Source organism: Monodelphis domestica, chromosome 3, assembly GCF_027887165.1.
Source record: "Monodelphis domestica isolate mMonDom1 chromosome 3, mMonDom1.pri, whole genome shotgun sequence".
Taxonomy (NCBI): Eukaryota; Metazoa; Chordata; class Mammalia; order Didelphimorphia; family Didelphidae; genus Monodelphis; species Monodelphis domestica.
The window spans coordinates 424,084,047-424,100,157 of record NC_077229.1 but is presented as its reverse complement, the minus strand read 5'-3'; the positions used below and the strand labels follow the sequence as shown (position 1 = coordinate 424,100,157).

General features: G+C 35.7%; 1 protein-coding gene across 3 annotated transcripts; it reads right to left on the bottom strand.

Moving 5' to 3' along the window:
- Positions 1 to 2,732: 2,732 nt before the first annotated feature.
- On the bottom strand, positions 2,733 to 14,648 carry SKA1 (spindle and kinetochore associated complex subunit 1). Of its 3 annotated transcripts, none has more exons than XM_007486671.3 (7): positions 14,478 to 14,648; positions 13,793 to 13,938; positions 13,140 to 13,264; positions 10,975 to 11,066; positions 9,434 to 9,571; positions 4,819 to 4,988; positions 2,733 to 3,748 (listed from the first exon to the last, which is right to left on the bottom strand). In XM_007486671.3, the coding sequence occupies exons 2-7, from the start codon at positions 13,878 to 13,880 to the stop codon at positions 3,600 to 3,602; spliced, it is 762 nt and encodes a 253-aa protein (XP_007486733.1). In that variant the 5' UTR covers positions 13,881 to 13,938; positions 14,478 to 14,648; the 3' UTR covers positions 2,733 to 3,599. The 3 variants fall into 3 exon arrangements, with proteins under 3 accessions (XP_007486733.1, XP_007486735.1, XP_007486734.1); XM_007486673.3 differs by lacking the exon at positions 14,478 to 14,648 and adding an exon at positions 14,316 to 14,447; XM_007486672.3 differs by lacking the exon at positions 14,478 to 14,648 and adding an exon at positions 14,150 to 14,286.
- Positions 14,649 to 16,111: the final 1,463 nt, after the last annotated feature.

The following is a 16,111-nucleotide window of genomic DNA, read 5'->3' as shown; positions in this document are numbered from 1 at the left end:
AGTCTCATTTGAACCCAGGGCCTCCTGATTCCAGGCCTTGCTCTCTATCCTCTGAGCCACCTTGCTGCCTCTGGCTGAAAGTCTCGTTAACGTTGAAGGATCTGGAAGATTTTAGGTTTGGGTTTTTTTTTTTTCCTCTGGGCTATGCAACATCCTCTGAGTGGCTGATAGCAATGTTTGCGTTGGGAAACATGGATAGACTAGATATGATGAGGAAAACAGATTCAATACTGTAAAAAGAGGCCAGCAGAAAAGCTACACCATGTATCTAAGAGGATATGAGAACATCATCAAAAGGGCTTCCAGGAACTGAGTAACCACTTTGCCGCATGTGTTCTCTCCACTTTGGCACTTTTCCCTAGACTTTCTATAAGCTGGTGCGGGTCAGACTTTATGGGGGGATGTTTGTGCCAGTTATACGATCTTAGTAAATATTCCTTTCTAATAACTATGTGACTATAGGAAGGCCCATTTCTAGGCCTCAACACCCTCTTTTATAAAAAGAGTTGACTGGACTTCATTTCCCACAGTTCCTCCGGCTCAATCTTTCCATGATTTCTGAACAGCTTCAAAAAATTAATAAAAATACTAAAAAGAACAGGGTCATGGACTTTCGGCAGACCAACAAGTCTTCTGTCCAAAATGAAGCCGACTCATTATACAATATTCTTGACTACAAAGCTTTGAATCCAATCATATAATTATCAAGCCTACATTTCATCTCCTCCACCAAGATGATGGAGAGAATGCCAATCAATTTCCTTGATTTACCAATTGCAGCTAAGTCTTCAGTCACTAGGTGCTTTACGTCACCACTGTAGACATATGGGTATAGCCTGTGAGAGAGGATTTAAGGAGAAATCCCTCACCACTAGAGGGTGGCAATTATTGTAGAGGTGTTTTAACTGCATAGATAACTCAGCCTCACGCAAATTTCCAGAAACAATTAACTGTAGCAGAAATGCAGGAAATCATAAGACTTCCCTGAAGTAGGTCCTGATTCTTCCTCCATGCCCTAAGCCCCATGAAGACCAGAACCATGTGTCTTCTTCCCCAGCTTTGCTTTGTATCCTTCCGACACAGGGGTTACCCTCTTAAGATGTAGACGAGTTTGTGATTTTTTTCCAGACAGCCTTTGGTTACATCTTTATTTAAGGCCTGAAGTTCAACCCTATCCAATCCTTAGTATAGCTGGAGAGCCCTAGACCTAACACCAATCTTATAACTCCATTTAAAAAAAAGAAAAGAGTTAATCTGGTACAACAGATTCTTCTTTTTAACCTCTACCTTCCACATTAGAATCAATACTATGTATTGGTCCCAAGGCAGAAGAGTGGTAAGGGCTGGGCAATGGGGGTTAAGTGACTTGCCCAGGGTTACACAACTGGGAAGTGTTTGAGACGGTATTTGAACTGAGGACCTCCTGTCTCAAGGCCTAGCTCTCAACTACTGAACCACCTGTCTCCACCACAACTAAATTTTTATGAACCCATGTTGAATCTTACTTTCTTTTATGAAACCTCATTTTATTCCCCTGTCTCCAACTTGTTGAATTGGAGGTTCAAATATTCATTTTCTAAAACTCAATAAAAATGAATCATTTATCACATCTCTAAGTTTTCTTAAGATCCTTGGAACATAACTAATCTGGGCCAGGAGCTCTAAACTCACTTAAGAATAACTAAGTATTAACCCAACGGAATTATGCATTGGCTATGGGGTGAAGGGGGGAAGGAGGGGAGAAAAAGAACATGAACCATGGAAAATTTTTCTTAATCAATAAAAATTCAAAAAGAATAACTTAAGTATTCGCATTACTAACATTTCACTTATTAGCTTCAATCCTCATTTTGTACCTTACTATATGGTATAACATGAAACTAAACCTAATTTCTGCCAAACTGCCTTATAGTTTTTCTGGAAAATCCTTGCCAAATGAAGATTCTCCCTCCACCCCCAAAATTAATATTTTGGAGCTCACTCAATGAACTACTTCATTTGATTACTTTTGTTTCCTTTATCCCACCTGAAATATTTTCAGAGCTTAATTACATCTTATAAATTATATCTAGATGATTAGTCTTTGTTCTATGCTTCTATTATAGAATTAATTTAGCTTAATCACAGAATTCCCTTTAAAACCTCATCAATAAATTTAGATTTCCCTTTTCTCTCCACTTTTTTCTTATTAAAGGCATTCATTTGTATTAACAGAATTTCAAAGGTCCCCATTCCTCTCAATCTTTCTTTTATAGCCTCAGGCCATAATTTCAAACCTTTCTAACTTTATAAACACAAGTGATCAGACCAAGAATTTCCTGTATAGAAGAGACATGGTTATTTTCTTTTAGGATTCTTGTTCCTTAGACTTTACAAACTAGTTCTTCAATATTTTTAAGAATTTGGACCAAAATAAGTCTGCTTCTTCATGCCCTCTTCCATGAAGAAATTAAAATATAAGCAAAGAATTACAGGAATTTATAATTCTTGCCTTTATAAGAAATTTATCAAGGAAATTGAAGCCCTCTGATACTACTTAAGATTGCTCATGCCAATGGTCCCAAAACCCAACTCTCACTGACATAATTCACAAAAACCCATTTCCTTTTTGCTCTTCTAATGAACCAACTTTCAAGTGGAAAGTGTAATAAAAATAACATTAACTATGTTCCCAGTCTATTTTATGGTCAGTATTAAATAGTTTCTTTCTAAATTTATTCTGATGGTATAAATTCAGTTCAACTTTTTAAAAAGTTTATTAAATACCTACTATAAAAAGCTCCAAGGAAACAAAGATACATAAAAAACAAAATAGCCCCTGCCCTCAAGGAGCTTACATTCTCCTGAAATCCAATCATACAGGCATAAATATCAATGAATAAGTTTGATGTTTTAATGAGGTCTCCATATTCCAAATGCATGGCCCTGTAAGGCAATATACCCAGACTCCCCAGTTTCAGGTTTACACAGAAATCAATAAGAATTGTTGAATAGCCACTGTGTGCATAATACTGTAGAATGCACTTTAAAGAAATGTTTAATATTACATATACACACACATACATATGTATATATTTCTCACCTTCAAAGAGACTAGACCAAAACATATGAAAAAAAGCACAAAGAAACCAGCCTAAATTAATACGGTATAAATGATACACATGAATACATTTGACCCTAAAATTTGGGAAAGAACAAAAACAAGAGAAAGGCTCAATAGGTAGAATAAGCCAACTCATCCAATTCATAAAATCCATAACTTTTTCACTACCAAAAAGCTCTATGGAGAGTTTGTTCCACAGTTCTAATCCTTACAACATCATAACAATTCAAGACCCATGCAGAAGAGACATTGGACAGATCATCAAGTAATGTACTGGTTAATACTCATCTAAGGAAATAACATCACTAAATAAATTGCTTTTAGGTAGTGGTAATGGCATTTATTTTTTACCGGGCTAGCCTCCCTTATAACCAACAGCACATTCACATTTTACTAAGTGCAAAACAAATTAAAGAAGCTAATGAAAACAAAAAGATATGAACTAAGAATTACAAAGCAGTCTATACAATATTGTCAATGAAAATGGCAAAGACTATCAATTTATAACATAACGGACAAGTCCTCCTCCACGGACCTCTGAGAGCCGTCTGCAGTGCCTTAAAATGTTCAGTATCACATGAAATCGCTTGTCAACTTTCAAATTTGTGAACTCTTTTATATCAGCTTCTACTACAAAGTACTGGCCTGAAAAGAGATTAATTTATAAAAGATTAACTTCACAGGTAACAGTTACTGATACATAAAATTGTACATCTGTATACATTACCATTTTCTAATATAAGGTATCCAATTAGTACTCCTGCAATGTTAAAATATTTTTTATCTACTAAAGTTGCACAACATTTAATGTGGCAATTCATTAATAAATGTCTTAACTTTCCATCAGTGTACTCTGAATAATTCACTATTTTGAAAACTAAGAGACAATAGATTTAAGAAGAGTCCTCAAATCTAAAATAAACTTTACCTCCTAATTTCTCACCTGGTTGAACTACTTTTTAAGAATTTTCTGACTTTTCCACCATGCCCTTGGGAAGCCAAGAAAACTAAAATCATCCTGCAAGATTCCATCAGCTTGGTACTCCAGCTTATCATAACCCCCAGCTCCTCTGACTGGAAATTGGGGCTAATTCTCCATTAAAGGAAGGAATTCAGCCAGAACATCTCCTTTCTCACTTGGCTGCACTACTTTAGAACTTCTCTGACTTCTCCACCAGGCTTCTATGTCAGCAGCTATCTTTTACTCTCCTCTTGACCCCTGCAACTTTTCAGTTTCCTTTGTGTGTTTTCTTCCCCCATTAGACCGTAAGCTCCTTCAAAGCAGGGACTATTATTTTTCCTATAGTATTTTTCTCTTCAGTGGTTACAGTGCCTTGGGCATATGATATGTGCTTAATGTTTATAGATTATTGATTCTTATATTTAGTTATAAAAATTTCATCCTTTAAATCCTCTTCCAATGCTTCATAGTGCTGTGCTCCACAAGGCTAAAGGGGTAGAACTTAAGCTCTAACAGACTGTATTATATTGAGAAGACTCAGAGTATGGATGAAAGATTGTCTATTATCACAATAGGTTGGTTGTGATTTTTTGTCCACAGAAATTCATGAATATACATATATGTTTATATATATATATATAAACAAGATAGAGTTGTGATATGCATTAGAAGAAAAACCCACCCCAATGTGGATCACAGATATCTTAAGAAGTTATATTAACAATAGCTAGAATAGATATGTTTTCTCACTTACCTTTGGTATCCTTTGTTTCATCTTGAATGAATCTGTAATACAGACTTCTGATAGAAGAATTCATAGATCTGGGGGGCAAATTTAGAATTCTATATTTACTAGCAACTGCCTTGTTGATTTCTTTAATAAAATCATTAATTTGACAGTATGTCAGGCGAGATTTCATATACCTAAAAACAATTACAGAGTTAAGAAAGTTTATAAAAAGTAGCTAAAATAAACAATTGAAAAACATTTTTAAATTTGGTTTTCTTTGAAAAATCTTTTACATTAGACCACTGGGGTTTAATAGCATTAGAACAGACAATTTTCTCATTTCATATTAGTCTCACTTCCCCAAATTCTTTCAAAACAAACCCTATTCTCTGCCATTCTAAGATTAAATGAAGCTGATAGTTTATCAGTTACCTGAGTTCCTATACTTAATGTTTCTTTACACCAAACAGAAATAGTTCTCTTAACTTACAGGATCCTGTGTTCAAAGCTAATTTTAAATATGATTATTCTAAAGGGCAGATTAACCTGAATACAATAATTTCTTTCTTTCTAACACTTGCTAAATGGTTGGTTGCTACCCACAGGCACCCCATCATCTACATACAGACAGCAAAGGAAGATAAAGGTAAAAGAAAGAATGGTGCAAAAAAGGAGCGAACATTACTTAAGATGTTTAATGGTGTCCATTAAATAGAATTAGGAGAGCAGCTAAGAATCAAAGATTAAGGCTCTACTTTGCTCTATAGATCTCCATTCCTTTAAGCATTCCATTGCTTTTTATCTTTTTCATTTTAGCCTCTACTCATAACCTAAATCATAATCTGACTTATTCATGAGTCTTTTCCTAACCATCAAACCTTGTTATATAGTTCCAAACAAGAATGCTTTATGTTACTTAGTGAATATGATAAAAACAATTTACTGGCTTGCTCTTCATTTCTCTCTTCAAAAGATGTTTCATTACATCTGATAAATTATAGAAACTAGATTCCCTGAACACACCTACTATTACCTGTCTGCTAAATTATTTTAAATTTCCATGAATGCTGTTCTTAATATTCCCAACATCTTCCAAATATCATAAATGCTACAAGTTCTTCTTTTGATTTCTCTCTTTTGTCTCAGCTTGCTTTATAAAAGGGGAAACAAGTGAAGGAACTAAAAACAAATAAAATATCTGTTTCAGTTTTATTCTTTAAATGTGATGAAATTATTTATCTTCTAGAAAAGATCCTGATACTAATTAGCCACCTGATCTTGAACAAGTCATTTGACCTTCTTAGGCCTCCAATTCCTATTTTGTATTATTAAGTAAATGAACTAGATCTAATGTTCTTAGCCTGTTTTTGTGTTGTAGACCCCCTTTGGCAATCTCCTGAAGCTTATAAAACCCCTTTCTTAGAATACCATTTTTAAATGTATGAAGTAGAATTGTATAGAACTACAAAGAAAATAAATTATATTGAAATACAATTAACAATTTTTTTTGTAAGTTCATGGAACCTAGGTTAAGAAACCTGAGCTAGAGAATCTCCTGGGCCCCTTTTAGTACAATGTTTATAGGACTCAAGATTATGGAAAAACTGAGGTCACTTCTGAAAATATAAATGAACTAAATTTATGGAAAGATAACAAAATTGGGGTCCCAAGGATATCTGGTCCACATAAAGGAGGTATATTATAATTTCTGTATACATAGGCTTTCTTATTTAAATAAAAAACATATGGTTTTTAAAATATAAAACTCAAAGAATCAACCATTTCACATTTTCAAAATGAAGATTTAAAGCCTTATTACTATTGCTTATAAAACAAAATAATAGTAGGGGCAGCTGGGTAGCTCAGTGGATTGAGAGCCAGGCCTAGAGATGGGAGGTCCTAGGTTCAAATCTGGCCTCAAGACACTTCCCAGATGTATGACCCTGGGCAAGTCACTTAACCCCCATTGCCTAGCCCTTACCACTCTTCTGCCTTGGAACTAATACACAGTATTTATCCCAAGATGGAAGGTAAGGGTTTTTAAAATAATAATAATAATAGGAGGAAATCTTGATGTAAAAACAAATTTTTTTTAAAAATTCAAAAGACACCATTGTCCCAACATAAGAGGTTAAATAAATGAAGCTATTTTTTAAATGAAGAAATGAACTGGAAGTAAAATGAGTCCCAGTCCCTTGGGAAATGATACAATGTCCAAACTGTGTTAAAAGGATGCTGTGAAACATTATTATGCCATAAGAAATGAAGAATAGGAAGTATTTAGAAAAACTTGGGAAGACCTGTATGAACTGATGGATTGAAATGAGCAGAACCAAGGAGAACAATTTAGAGGAAGCCCACACTTTTTTTTTTGTAATACAGTCATGTCCACCTCTTTGTGATCCCATGAACCATACCATACCAGGCCCTTCTGTCTTCCATTAACTCCCAAAGTCTGTTTAAGCCCATATTCCTTGCTTCTATGACACCATTTATCCTTTTCAACCTCTGCCATCCCCTTTCTTTTTCCTTTAATCTTTTTCAACATCAAGTCTTTTCCAGCGAATCCTGTCTTTTTGATCTGTGGCCTGAATTACTTCTAAATATTGATTGATTCGATTTCCTTTCTGTCCAAGGGACTCTCAAAATTCTCCAGCAGCACAATTTGAGTAGATTCTGCAGTGCTCAGCTTTCCTTATAGTTCAGTTTTCATAAGACATATATTGCTACTGGAAAAACCATAGCTTTGGTTATACAAATTTTTGTCAACAGGCTATGTTTCTGCATAATCTTTTAGAATTTTAAATAGTTCAACTGTAATTCTGTTGTCTCAGCTAGGCCTTATTGTTAGCAATCTAAAGTCTACTTGACTTCATTCTCCAGAGTCTGACTTTGGATCAGTAACTACACCATCATAGTTATCAGTGATATGAAGAGCTTTCCCATGTAGTTTCTCTGTAAATTCTTACCACTTCTTAATATCTTCTACTTTCATTAAGTCCCTACCATTTTTCCTTTATCATGGTCATTTTTGCATGAAATGTTCCCTTGATGCCTTAATTTTCTTGAAGAGAACTTGTCTTTCCCATTCCATTGTTTTATTCTATTTCTTTTCATTGCTCATTAAGCATAAATATGCTTATCCCTTGATATTTTCTGAATTCTGCATTTAGTTGAGTTTAACTTTCCCATTTGCTTTCTTTCTCTCTTCAACTTGTAAAGCCTCATCAGTCAGCCAATTTGCTTTCTTGTGTTTTGTTTTCTTTGGAAAGTTTTTGTTGCCCCCTCCTAAACAATATTGTGAACCGCAGTCTATTATTCTTCTGGCATTCTATCTACCAGATCTGATCTCTTAACTCTATTCCTATTTCCATGTCATATTCATAAAGAATGACATATCTAGCCTTTTGTAATAAGCTCATAACCAGAACTATAGTCAGTTTCAGGTACTGTTTTAACTGGCTATATAGAGCTTCTTTAGCTGCAAAATACATGATAAATCTGATTTCAATACTGATCATCTAATGATGTCCATATCTTTTGAGCTGCTAAAAAAGTGTTTGCTATAACCAATGAGTTATGTTGACAAAACTCTATTAGTCTAAACCCTGCTTCAGTTTGTACTCCAAGGCCAAACTTGACTGTTATTCTAATTATCTTTTAATTTCCTACTTTAGTATTCCAATGTATGAGAGAGAGAGAGAGAGAGAGAGAGAGAGAGAGAGAGAGAGAGAGAGAGAGAGAGAGAGAGAGAGAAAGAGAGAGAGAGAGAGAGAGAGAGAGAGAGAGAGAGAGACTGTGATTTCTAAAAGATGTAGGTTTTCATAGAACTGATCCAACTTTGGCCTCTTGGCATCAGTGGCTAAAGCACAGATTTGTATTACTGTGATGCTGAACAGTTAGTCTTAGATTCAAACACATATTATTCTTTCATTTTTGAGATTATATACTCCAGTATTGCTTTTCCCAACTCTTTTATTATCTATGAGCGCTACTCTAAAATATAAAGGAAAGATTCCAGAATGCTATGGACAAATCATGCTTTCCATCTTTTGAAAGATATAGGTAAAATCTATGAATTTTTCTCAAATTTATTTTTACATGCAAAATATAGAGGATTACAAAGGAACCAATTATAACAAAAGATGAAAAATTCTTTTTTTTGAAACTCATTCCCAAAATTAAGAATCTCTGGCTTAGAAGTATACTTTCAGACATGGCCAATTATGTTGATGTGTTTTTCATCACTAAATACATTTGTAAAAAGGAGAAGCTTCCATATGAGAGAGATGGTTATTAGTAGGAAGTATTAGAGATACAAAAAAAAAACTTTTTTTTAAACACACAGGAAAATGAAAAAGTTTAGAAAGGGATGCAAATAGGAAAAATTTTGTTACAACTTTATTAAATTTAATATACACTTAAAAACCTCTAGATTCACATTTTCATATATAATACTCTTTTTTGTTCTTTTCAGATTTTCTTGTTAATCAAGTTCATAAAAAAGAAAAGTTAAAATTATTGAAGCAATGTGAGTCCAGCAAACATTACATTCAATATTATCAAATTTATAACTAAGTCAATTATAAATAAATCCTTTATTAAAGAAAACATTAAGTAAAAAATTTTACATACTTACCCAGACACATTATTGAATTCATCAGATGTTATTAGTAAAATTTCTTTAATTGGTTTTTGCTCTTTTGGGGGTTTCTTTGAGTGTTCAGATGCTGTAATTTTAACTTGCTCTTCAGGATTAACATTTGGTTCCACCACACTATCAAATGAAGGCAGAAGGCATATATACAAATCATCAGAAATCAGCAGCATTCTATAAAGTTTACAAAAGATCCTCACAGATATAGGAATGAATTCTTTTTTGCATAACAAAATCCAAAAATATTGCTACACATATGCTTTTCTATTACTATGGCTTTCCTGAAATCAAGAAAGTAATCATACAGAAAATGATATTTCAGCTGATGTTTAATACAACTAGAGATTCCAGGAGGTGGAACTGAGAAGGAAGTTTCAGTAAGTGGGGACAGCCTGTACAAAGGCAAAGAGGCAGAAAGTGAAATATTACATATAAACAAAGCAAGCAGATGAGTTTGGCTGAACCACAGTATGTGTGAAGGGGAATAAAGTAGAATAATTGGAAAAACCATGAAAGACTTTTTTTTTTAACCCTTACCTTCCATCTTAGAATCAATACTGAATATTGGTTCCAAGGCAGAAGAGCAGTAAAGCCTAGGCAGGTAACTTGTCCAGGGCCTCATAGCTAGGAAGTGTCTGAGGCCAGATTTGAACCTAGGACCTTCCATCTCTAGGCCTGGCTCTCAATCCACTGAGACACCCATAGTTTGCCCCATGAAACACTTTAAATGACAAAGAGAGGTGATTTTTACCTTTTCTCTGAGGCAAAAGAGTTATTGAAGATTCCCAAACAGGGATATGATTTCATCAGATAAGTGCTTTAGGAATATCAAGTTGCGAGCTATCTGGAGGGTGAATTAGGAAGGGTAGGGGCTAGAGGCAGGGAAACCAAATAGATAGTTGAAATAGCATAGGCAAAAGGTGGTAAAAGTTTGACCATGAGTGGTGATCATAATGAGTGGAAAGACAGGAATTGAGGTGAGAGATATTGTCAAGGTGGTATTTTCAAGATTTTATAACTGATTACAAAATAGGAAAAAAAGGAGAATGAAAGTTGAGAATGACTCAGGTTAGGAGGATGGTAGTGCCCTCAGATAGGAAAGTTATGAAGAGAGATGAGTTTTAGAAGAAGATAACAAATTCTGTTTCGGATATGTTAAATTTGAGATGCCAATGGGATACCAAAAAGAAATTTCCAGCAGGCAATAATTGGTTCAGGAATGCAAGAGAGAGATGAAAAACAGATGTATCCAGGAAGAGTTATCAATAGCATCAAACACTAGAAAGAGATAAAGAAAGTAAAGGATTTAGAAAAGATCCATTTCTTTTGCAATTAAGCAGTTCTTGGGATGTTGGCAAAAGCAATTTCACTTGATGGTTGGGTAAAAAATTATATTGAAGAGTTTAAGAAGTGAAGTGAGAAAATTCAGGCAAAGAATTAGCTCCAAGCTCTTAGAGTTCTTCTTATTTTACATTTTAAAATACCAGTTAATAAGAATTCTCAATAAGTAGAAATGTACTTACCAGCTTTGGATTACTTTGGGCAAATGGGGAGGAATATTTTCTTTAAGGTCATGTATTTCTTTGTAGTTTCCATCAAGGGATTCTTGTAACTCCTACAGCAAATCAAGTTCTACATCTTTGTATTTAAAAAGTTATTTTATAGCAATATTTTATAAGTATTTGCTACAATTTAAAAAATATTACAGTAGTTAGATAATATTAATGTATCACCATGGGGCCTGAATTTTTAGGAAGCTGAATTATTAGTAATATATTGAATAAATATGACCACCTGAGATTATTTTGCATTCTGAAAAAATTATAGGATTGCACTTTATCTTTCCCCACTGGATTTTTCATAAAACATACCCTGTCATTACATGACAAATCATTTTAAAAACTGAGTATTTTTTCAAACCTAAAACTTTTAAAATTGATCAGTAGAGAAAAATATATCTGGGCATCAAGCATTGGCCAACACTACTCATATTTGCCAGTATCATAGTACTAACACATTAGCATCTTAAGAGTTAAAGAAATTGTTTAAAACTCACATTGAAGGTTCACAAAGTGCTTTTCTAAAAATAATGCTGAGATAAGAAGTGTAAGTATTTTTCTCATGTTTTACAGATAAGGAAAATGAGACTAAGTTAAATGACTTACCCTTGGTCAAAGAGCTAGTAAAGAAATAATAGGACAATGATTCAACCCTTAAAAACCTAATAACATGTCCAGTGCTATTTTAATTTTCCATTTTAATTGCTTAACTATATTCATTCTTTTAGGTTTACTTAACTTGCTCAAAGTCTTTTGACTGTGGCCTCAAGTTCATTTATATAAGAAATACACGGCTTTTTTGGATTCATGTTATCTCCCAATAATGAGGGCAGAATTTTCATAGATATTTAATGCCAAGTTCAACATTTCCCATCTAAAATCTAGATTTTAACTTACATATTATTGGCCCAAGGTGTCTTTAAACTATTACAGTCAGAAAAATTAAGATTACTAACCCAGACAGCTATTTCAAACCACTTACTATGTATAATGTACTATTAGGTACACAATAGTTTTCTCCTAAAGAGATCAATAAGCTTCACAAATGCTTCATTTAATCTCATTAACAAATCTATGAGGCAGGCACTATTATTCCTGTTTCCATACTCTAAGAATGTGCATAAAGACACTTTTCCTAGCTGAATTAAGTCAATCTAATTCCAATCCATTTATTTCCTGATGAGGAAAAAGACACTGCCAGTAAGTGAGAAATGAGAATATAAGCTTTCTCTCCCAAGTCCCTGACTCTTTCCATTATCTAGGTACTAATTTATCTATTTAAACTATTTTACCTTAAAGAAAGTTAAAATAGAAGTAATTTACTTGAAAAATCAGAAAGTCCTTAAAAGCACAAAATATAAAAGTGCAAAATCAAAAATAAGTGCTTTCTAACCTATAAGCAGAACAAGAAATAGAATTTAGAAGCCCTTTGCCCTCTGCTTTCAGGTTCTATCACCTGTCCTGATAGCAAACAAAAGAAAAAGAGACCACTTTCCACAGAAATTGAAAAGGTACAGATCCCATCCCCTTAAATAGAATTCAAAAATAGAGGTAATCTTTTTCCTTTTTCTTTTTTTGCTTTCTTCATTAGGGCATAGAATATATTTCTAGATATAGGAAATGGAATTCTTTATTTACTGCAGGGTCTATAAGATCAGTCTTTAATGAAGCCCAATATTAAGTGAGGGTGGTGGGCTTGAACCTTGATACATCCTTTTGTCAGGTAGGTTGCAATAAAAGAGAAGCATGGGATTTTGTTTAAAAACCGGGTTTTCTTTACTCCTCAACCTGTTTGCCTTTTCCCATGTTTCCCTGACAGACAACCATGAACAATGGTTAATGGACATTTAAGGAGAAAAGTAGAATGGAGATAGGATAGGTAACGTATAGGTGCTGATAAATGGAAAAGAAGTCATTAAATTGAAAATTGATCTCTTTGATGACTAGGTGACTATGGATAGTCATGACATTACTCTAGGTCTCAGATTCCTCACTGGTAAAATGAGTGAGTTGAACTAATTATGGTCTCTTAAAATTGTAAATTTCATAGGGGTTTTCTGCCTTTCCAAACAAGGTTAGGCTGTGTTAACTGAAAATTTATCTTCACAAGGGACAAAAATTTTGGTTACCCTAAGTGAATTCCTGACATGTTCTTGATATTGAACCTCCAACTCCAACTTGTTTAAAAGGTCATTTAGAAGAGTTATTTCATGCCCAATTTTCCGAAATACTGTCTTTAAGGCTGGATCGTGTCCTGTTGAACATAAAGGTAAAATGCAAGTAAGACACTGGAAAACTCCAGAATAATAATTTTAAAGAAGTAATGTAATAATCACACACGCTGATAACTCTCCATTAGGAGAATTAGGAAAAGTACACTTTTTATCTCTGTAGTCTCAACAACTACCACCCTCTTTTACATAAATTTTAAAACGTTTGTTGAACTGAAATTTTTACTTTCTGTACTTCCATTACTTTTTAGAACAAGAAATGCAATCTATTTGAGAGTTATTGGAAGTATGACTTGTGTCCTTTGGAGAAAAGGGTAAGCAAGTAAATATAATAAGAATAGTATTCATCTTAATTGATATTCATGGTTTCTTAGATTCAGTTTTAAAATATTGAGGGGGAAAAATAATCCGTTGTATACTATTATTTTCTGGTTGAACTGAATTATATTTTCTAAGGATATTTACGACATAAATATACATAATATACAAATGCCTTCTTAGAACAGACTCACCTTGTACCAGGAAAATTAAAAAGTGTTCCATAAACTTACCTATGTTTTTTAATTGCAGAATTTTCTTAACACAAGAGATTTTTTCATTGATATGAGAACATAAGTCTTCCAGCTCTGCAGCAGCCATCCTCTATTTCCTTTAGGGAAAATGCTATCTAGATCTATATACATATATGTGTGTTTCCCTAGAGAAGAAATTAAAATTTGACATGTTACTATCTGGATATCGGCACACAAACGACAGGTGACTCTTTCCAAACAGTTCACAAAGATCAGCCAAAGAGCAGAAAAGCTAAGGGTATTAATTAGTCGGTGAAAGTCACCAAACCTCTTTGCTCGGCTTTTCCCCACCCCTGCCCCCGCCCTTTCCAAGCTTCTCCTAAGGCCAGGCCAGACCCCTCCTCGTTTTCTCCTCCTCCCGGAGCAGGATCCACAGTTTCCACTTCCGACTCGGCCCAGGGAGACCAGCGGGTTTGATTTGGGGATGAGGGGGCACAAACCACCCCGGGTTACAAAGCTCAGGGCCTCGGGCAGGGTCACGCGCCGGTCACGGGGGCTCCACCTCTGGGGCTCGTGGCCAGCAGCTGCGCGAAGGCAGAGGAACTAAAACTGAGCTCGGTCCGACGAACCAGAGGAACCGCGAGCTAACGGTCACTCGCCCACAAACCGCTCTACCCCAGCCCCCCGCGCCCCGCGCAGACCCGCCTACATTCCAGCCAATCACCTGCGACCCCGACCCCTACTCCTGGAGCCTACGGAGTCGACTCATAAACGCACGAGCCCACTAACTCTCCTTCGAGCGAAACAGGCTGTAGAGCCATGAAGTCTCAGCACTGAAAATAGCTGCAAGGGAGCCTCGGCGCACGACCAATTCAAACTGCGCGCCCTCAACCGCGCAGGGCGCAGGCGCAGACAATACCTCGCGAGAGGCGCGAGCGGATAGACGGGAGCGCGCGCTTCTGCGCGTGCCCTCCTTAGGGAAGTCTCAGCCTCAGGAAGAGAGAGGGAAGGAGAGGCGGTCTTACCAGAAGCTATGACTTCCCCTCCTCCTCTGGAGCCTCTCAAGGTTTATTTTTCCCATTCTGACTCCTGCGAACTTGAAAAGAGCTAACGGGATTGCGTTTTATAGTTTGCTGGAGATGGAGACTTTGTGCAGGACGTCCTCACTGGCTTCCCGCAAGGCCCAGCTACACTCACCTTCTACGGGAAGCCTTTCCTGAATCCCTTTACAATACCAGTTCTCAGATGATTATTATCTTGTTTGGCTGCAGTGTTTGCTTATTGTTTCCTCCCTTAGATGGAGAGCTCCTTGAGAGCAGGCTCTGACAAAACTCTTTTGTCTTTGTAACCTCATTGCTTAGCATAGAATGATTAATAAATGCTTTCTGGAGCCTGCTAAGTGATTCAATGGAAAAAGCCCCGTGTCAAGAGACCATGGGCCTAGGGACCAAATCTAGCCTCAAGACACTTCCTGGCTGTGTGACCCTTGAAGTCATTTGACCCCAATTACCTATCCTTTACTATTCTGCCTTGGAACCATATCGATGCTATGAGGGAAGGGAAGGGTTAAAAAAATAATGCTTATTGCTATTGCTGCCTGTCCTTTGGTCCCCTCTGCACTAGGCAGTGTTTCCCAAACCTATTAATCACCTTATTGAAGGAAAAATTCTTTACTTTTTGGATATTTATCCTAATTAATGAGGGAAAATTCAATATAGAAATTAAAACAAGTTTGTTAAAAATACATCAAGGTAGCTATGTGTTTACTGAAAATTAATGATCTTTTCAGAGTGGGCCAGCTTTTTAATATAGTTTTCATAATGAGATAAAGATATTTCTGATAGGTACACATCAGCAAAAGAAGTTGGATCTTTGCAGCTCATTTCCTCCCAAATTTGTGACACTGCACAAATAGTGTTATTTGAACAATCCCCCATGGGTCGGCATGTGATTTGCCCATGTGCTAGACCAAGCAATATATCTCTGCTCTTCACCCAATCCTGATAGACCTGGGAACATAATGCATCTGAGTCCAGATTAGTTTCAATAATCACTCATCAGTCCTCAGCCTCCTCCCCAAACTGTGACCCTACTTCATCCTCAGGGACATTACTTATTTCCCCAAATCAGAAAATTTTGGAGTTTGGAGCAAGGGTGTTCTGAGGCACAAATGAGATGATAGTGATCCATAAATATAGTTTAAGGACCTACAGTTTGCCAGGTACACTGCTGTAAGCAATGAGGATACAATGAAAAAAGACAGTCCCAGTCCTCAAGGAGCTTACATTCTAAGGGATTTGGGGTGTGGAGGTGGAGAAAGGGATAAAAGGAAAGTAAAAAGGCTTGGGGGTGGTAGGA

Bases quoted from the DNA above. Each gene is read 5' to 3' on its own strand.
- SKA1 (XM_007486671.3), bottom strand. From the start codon at position 13,880: ATGGCTGCTGCAGAGCTGGAAGACTTATGTTCTCATATCAATGAAAAA. The intron at 4,989-9,433 runs GTAAGTATGTAA...AATTGTTTTTAG, and splicing joins GAATTCAATAATGTGTCTGG to GTATATGAAATCTCGCCTGA. The intron at 3,749-4,818 runs GTAAGTGAGAAA...ATCTCTTTTCAG, and splicing joins TGAAACAAAGGATACCAAAG to GCCAGTACTTTGTAGTAGAA.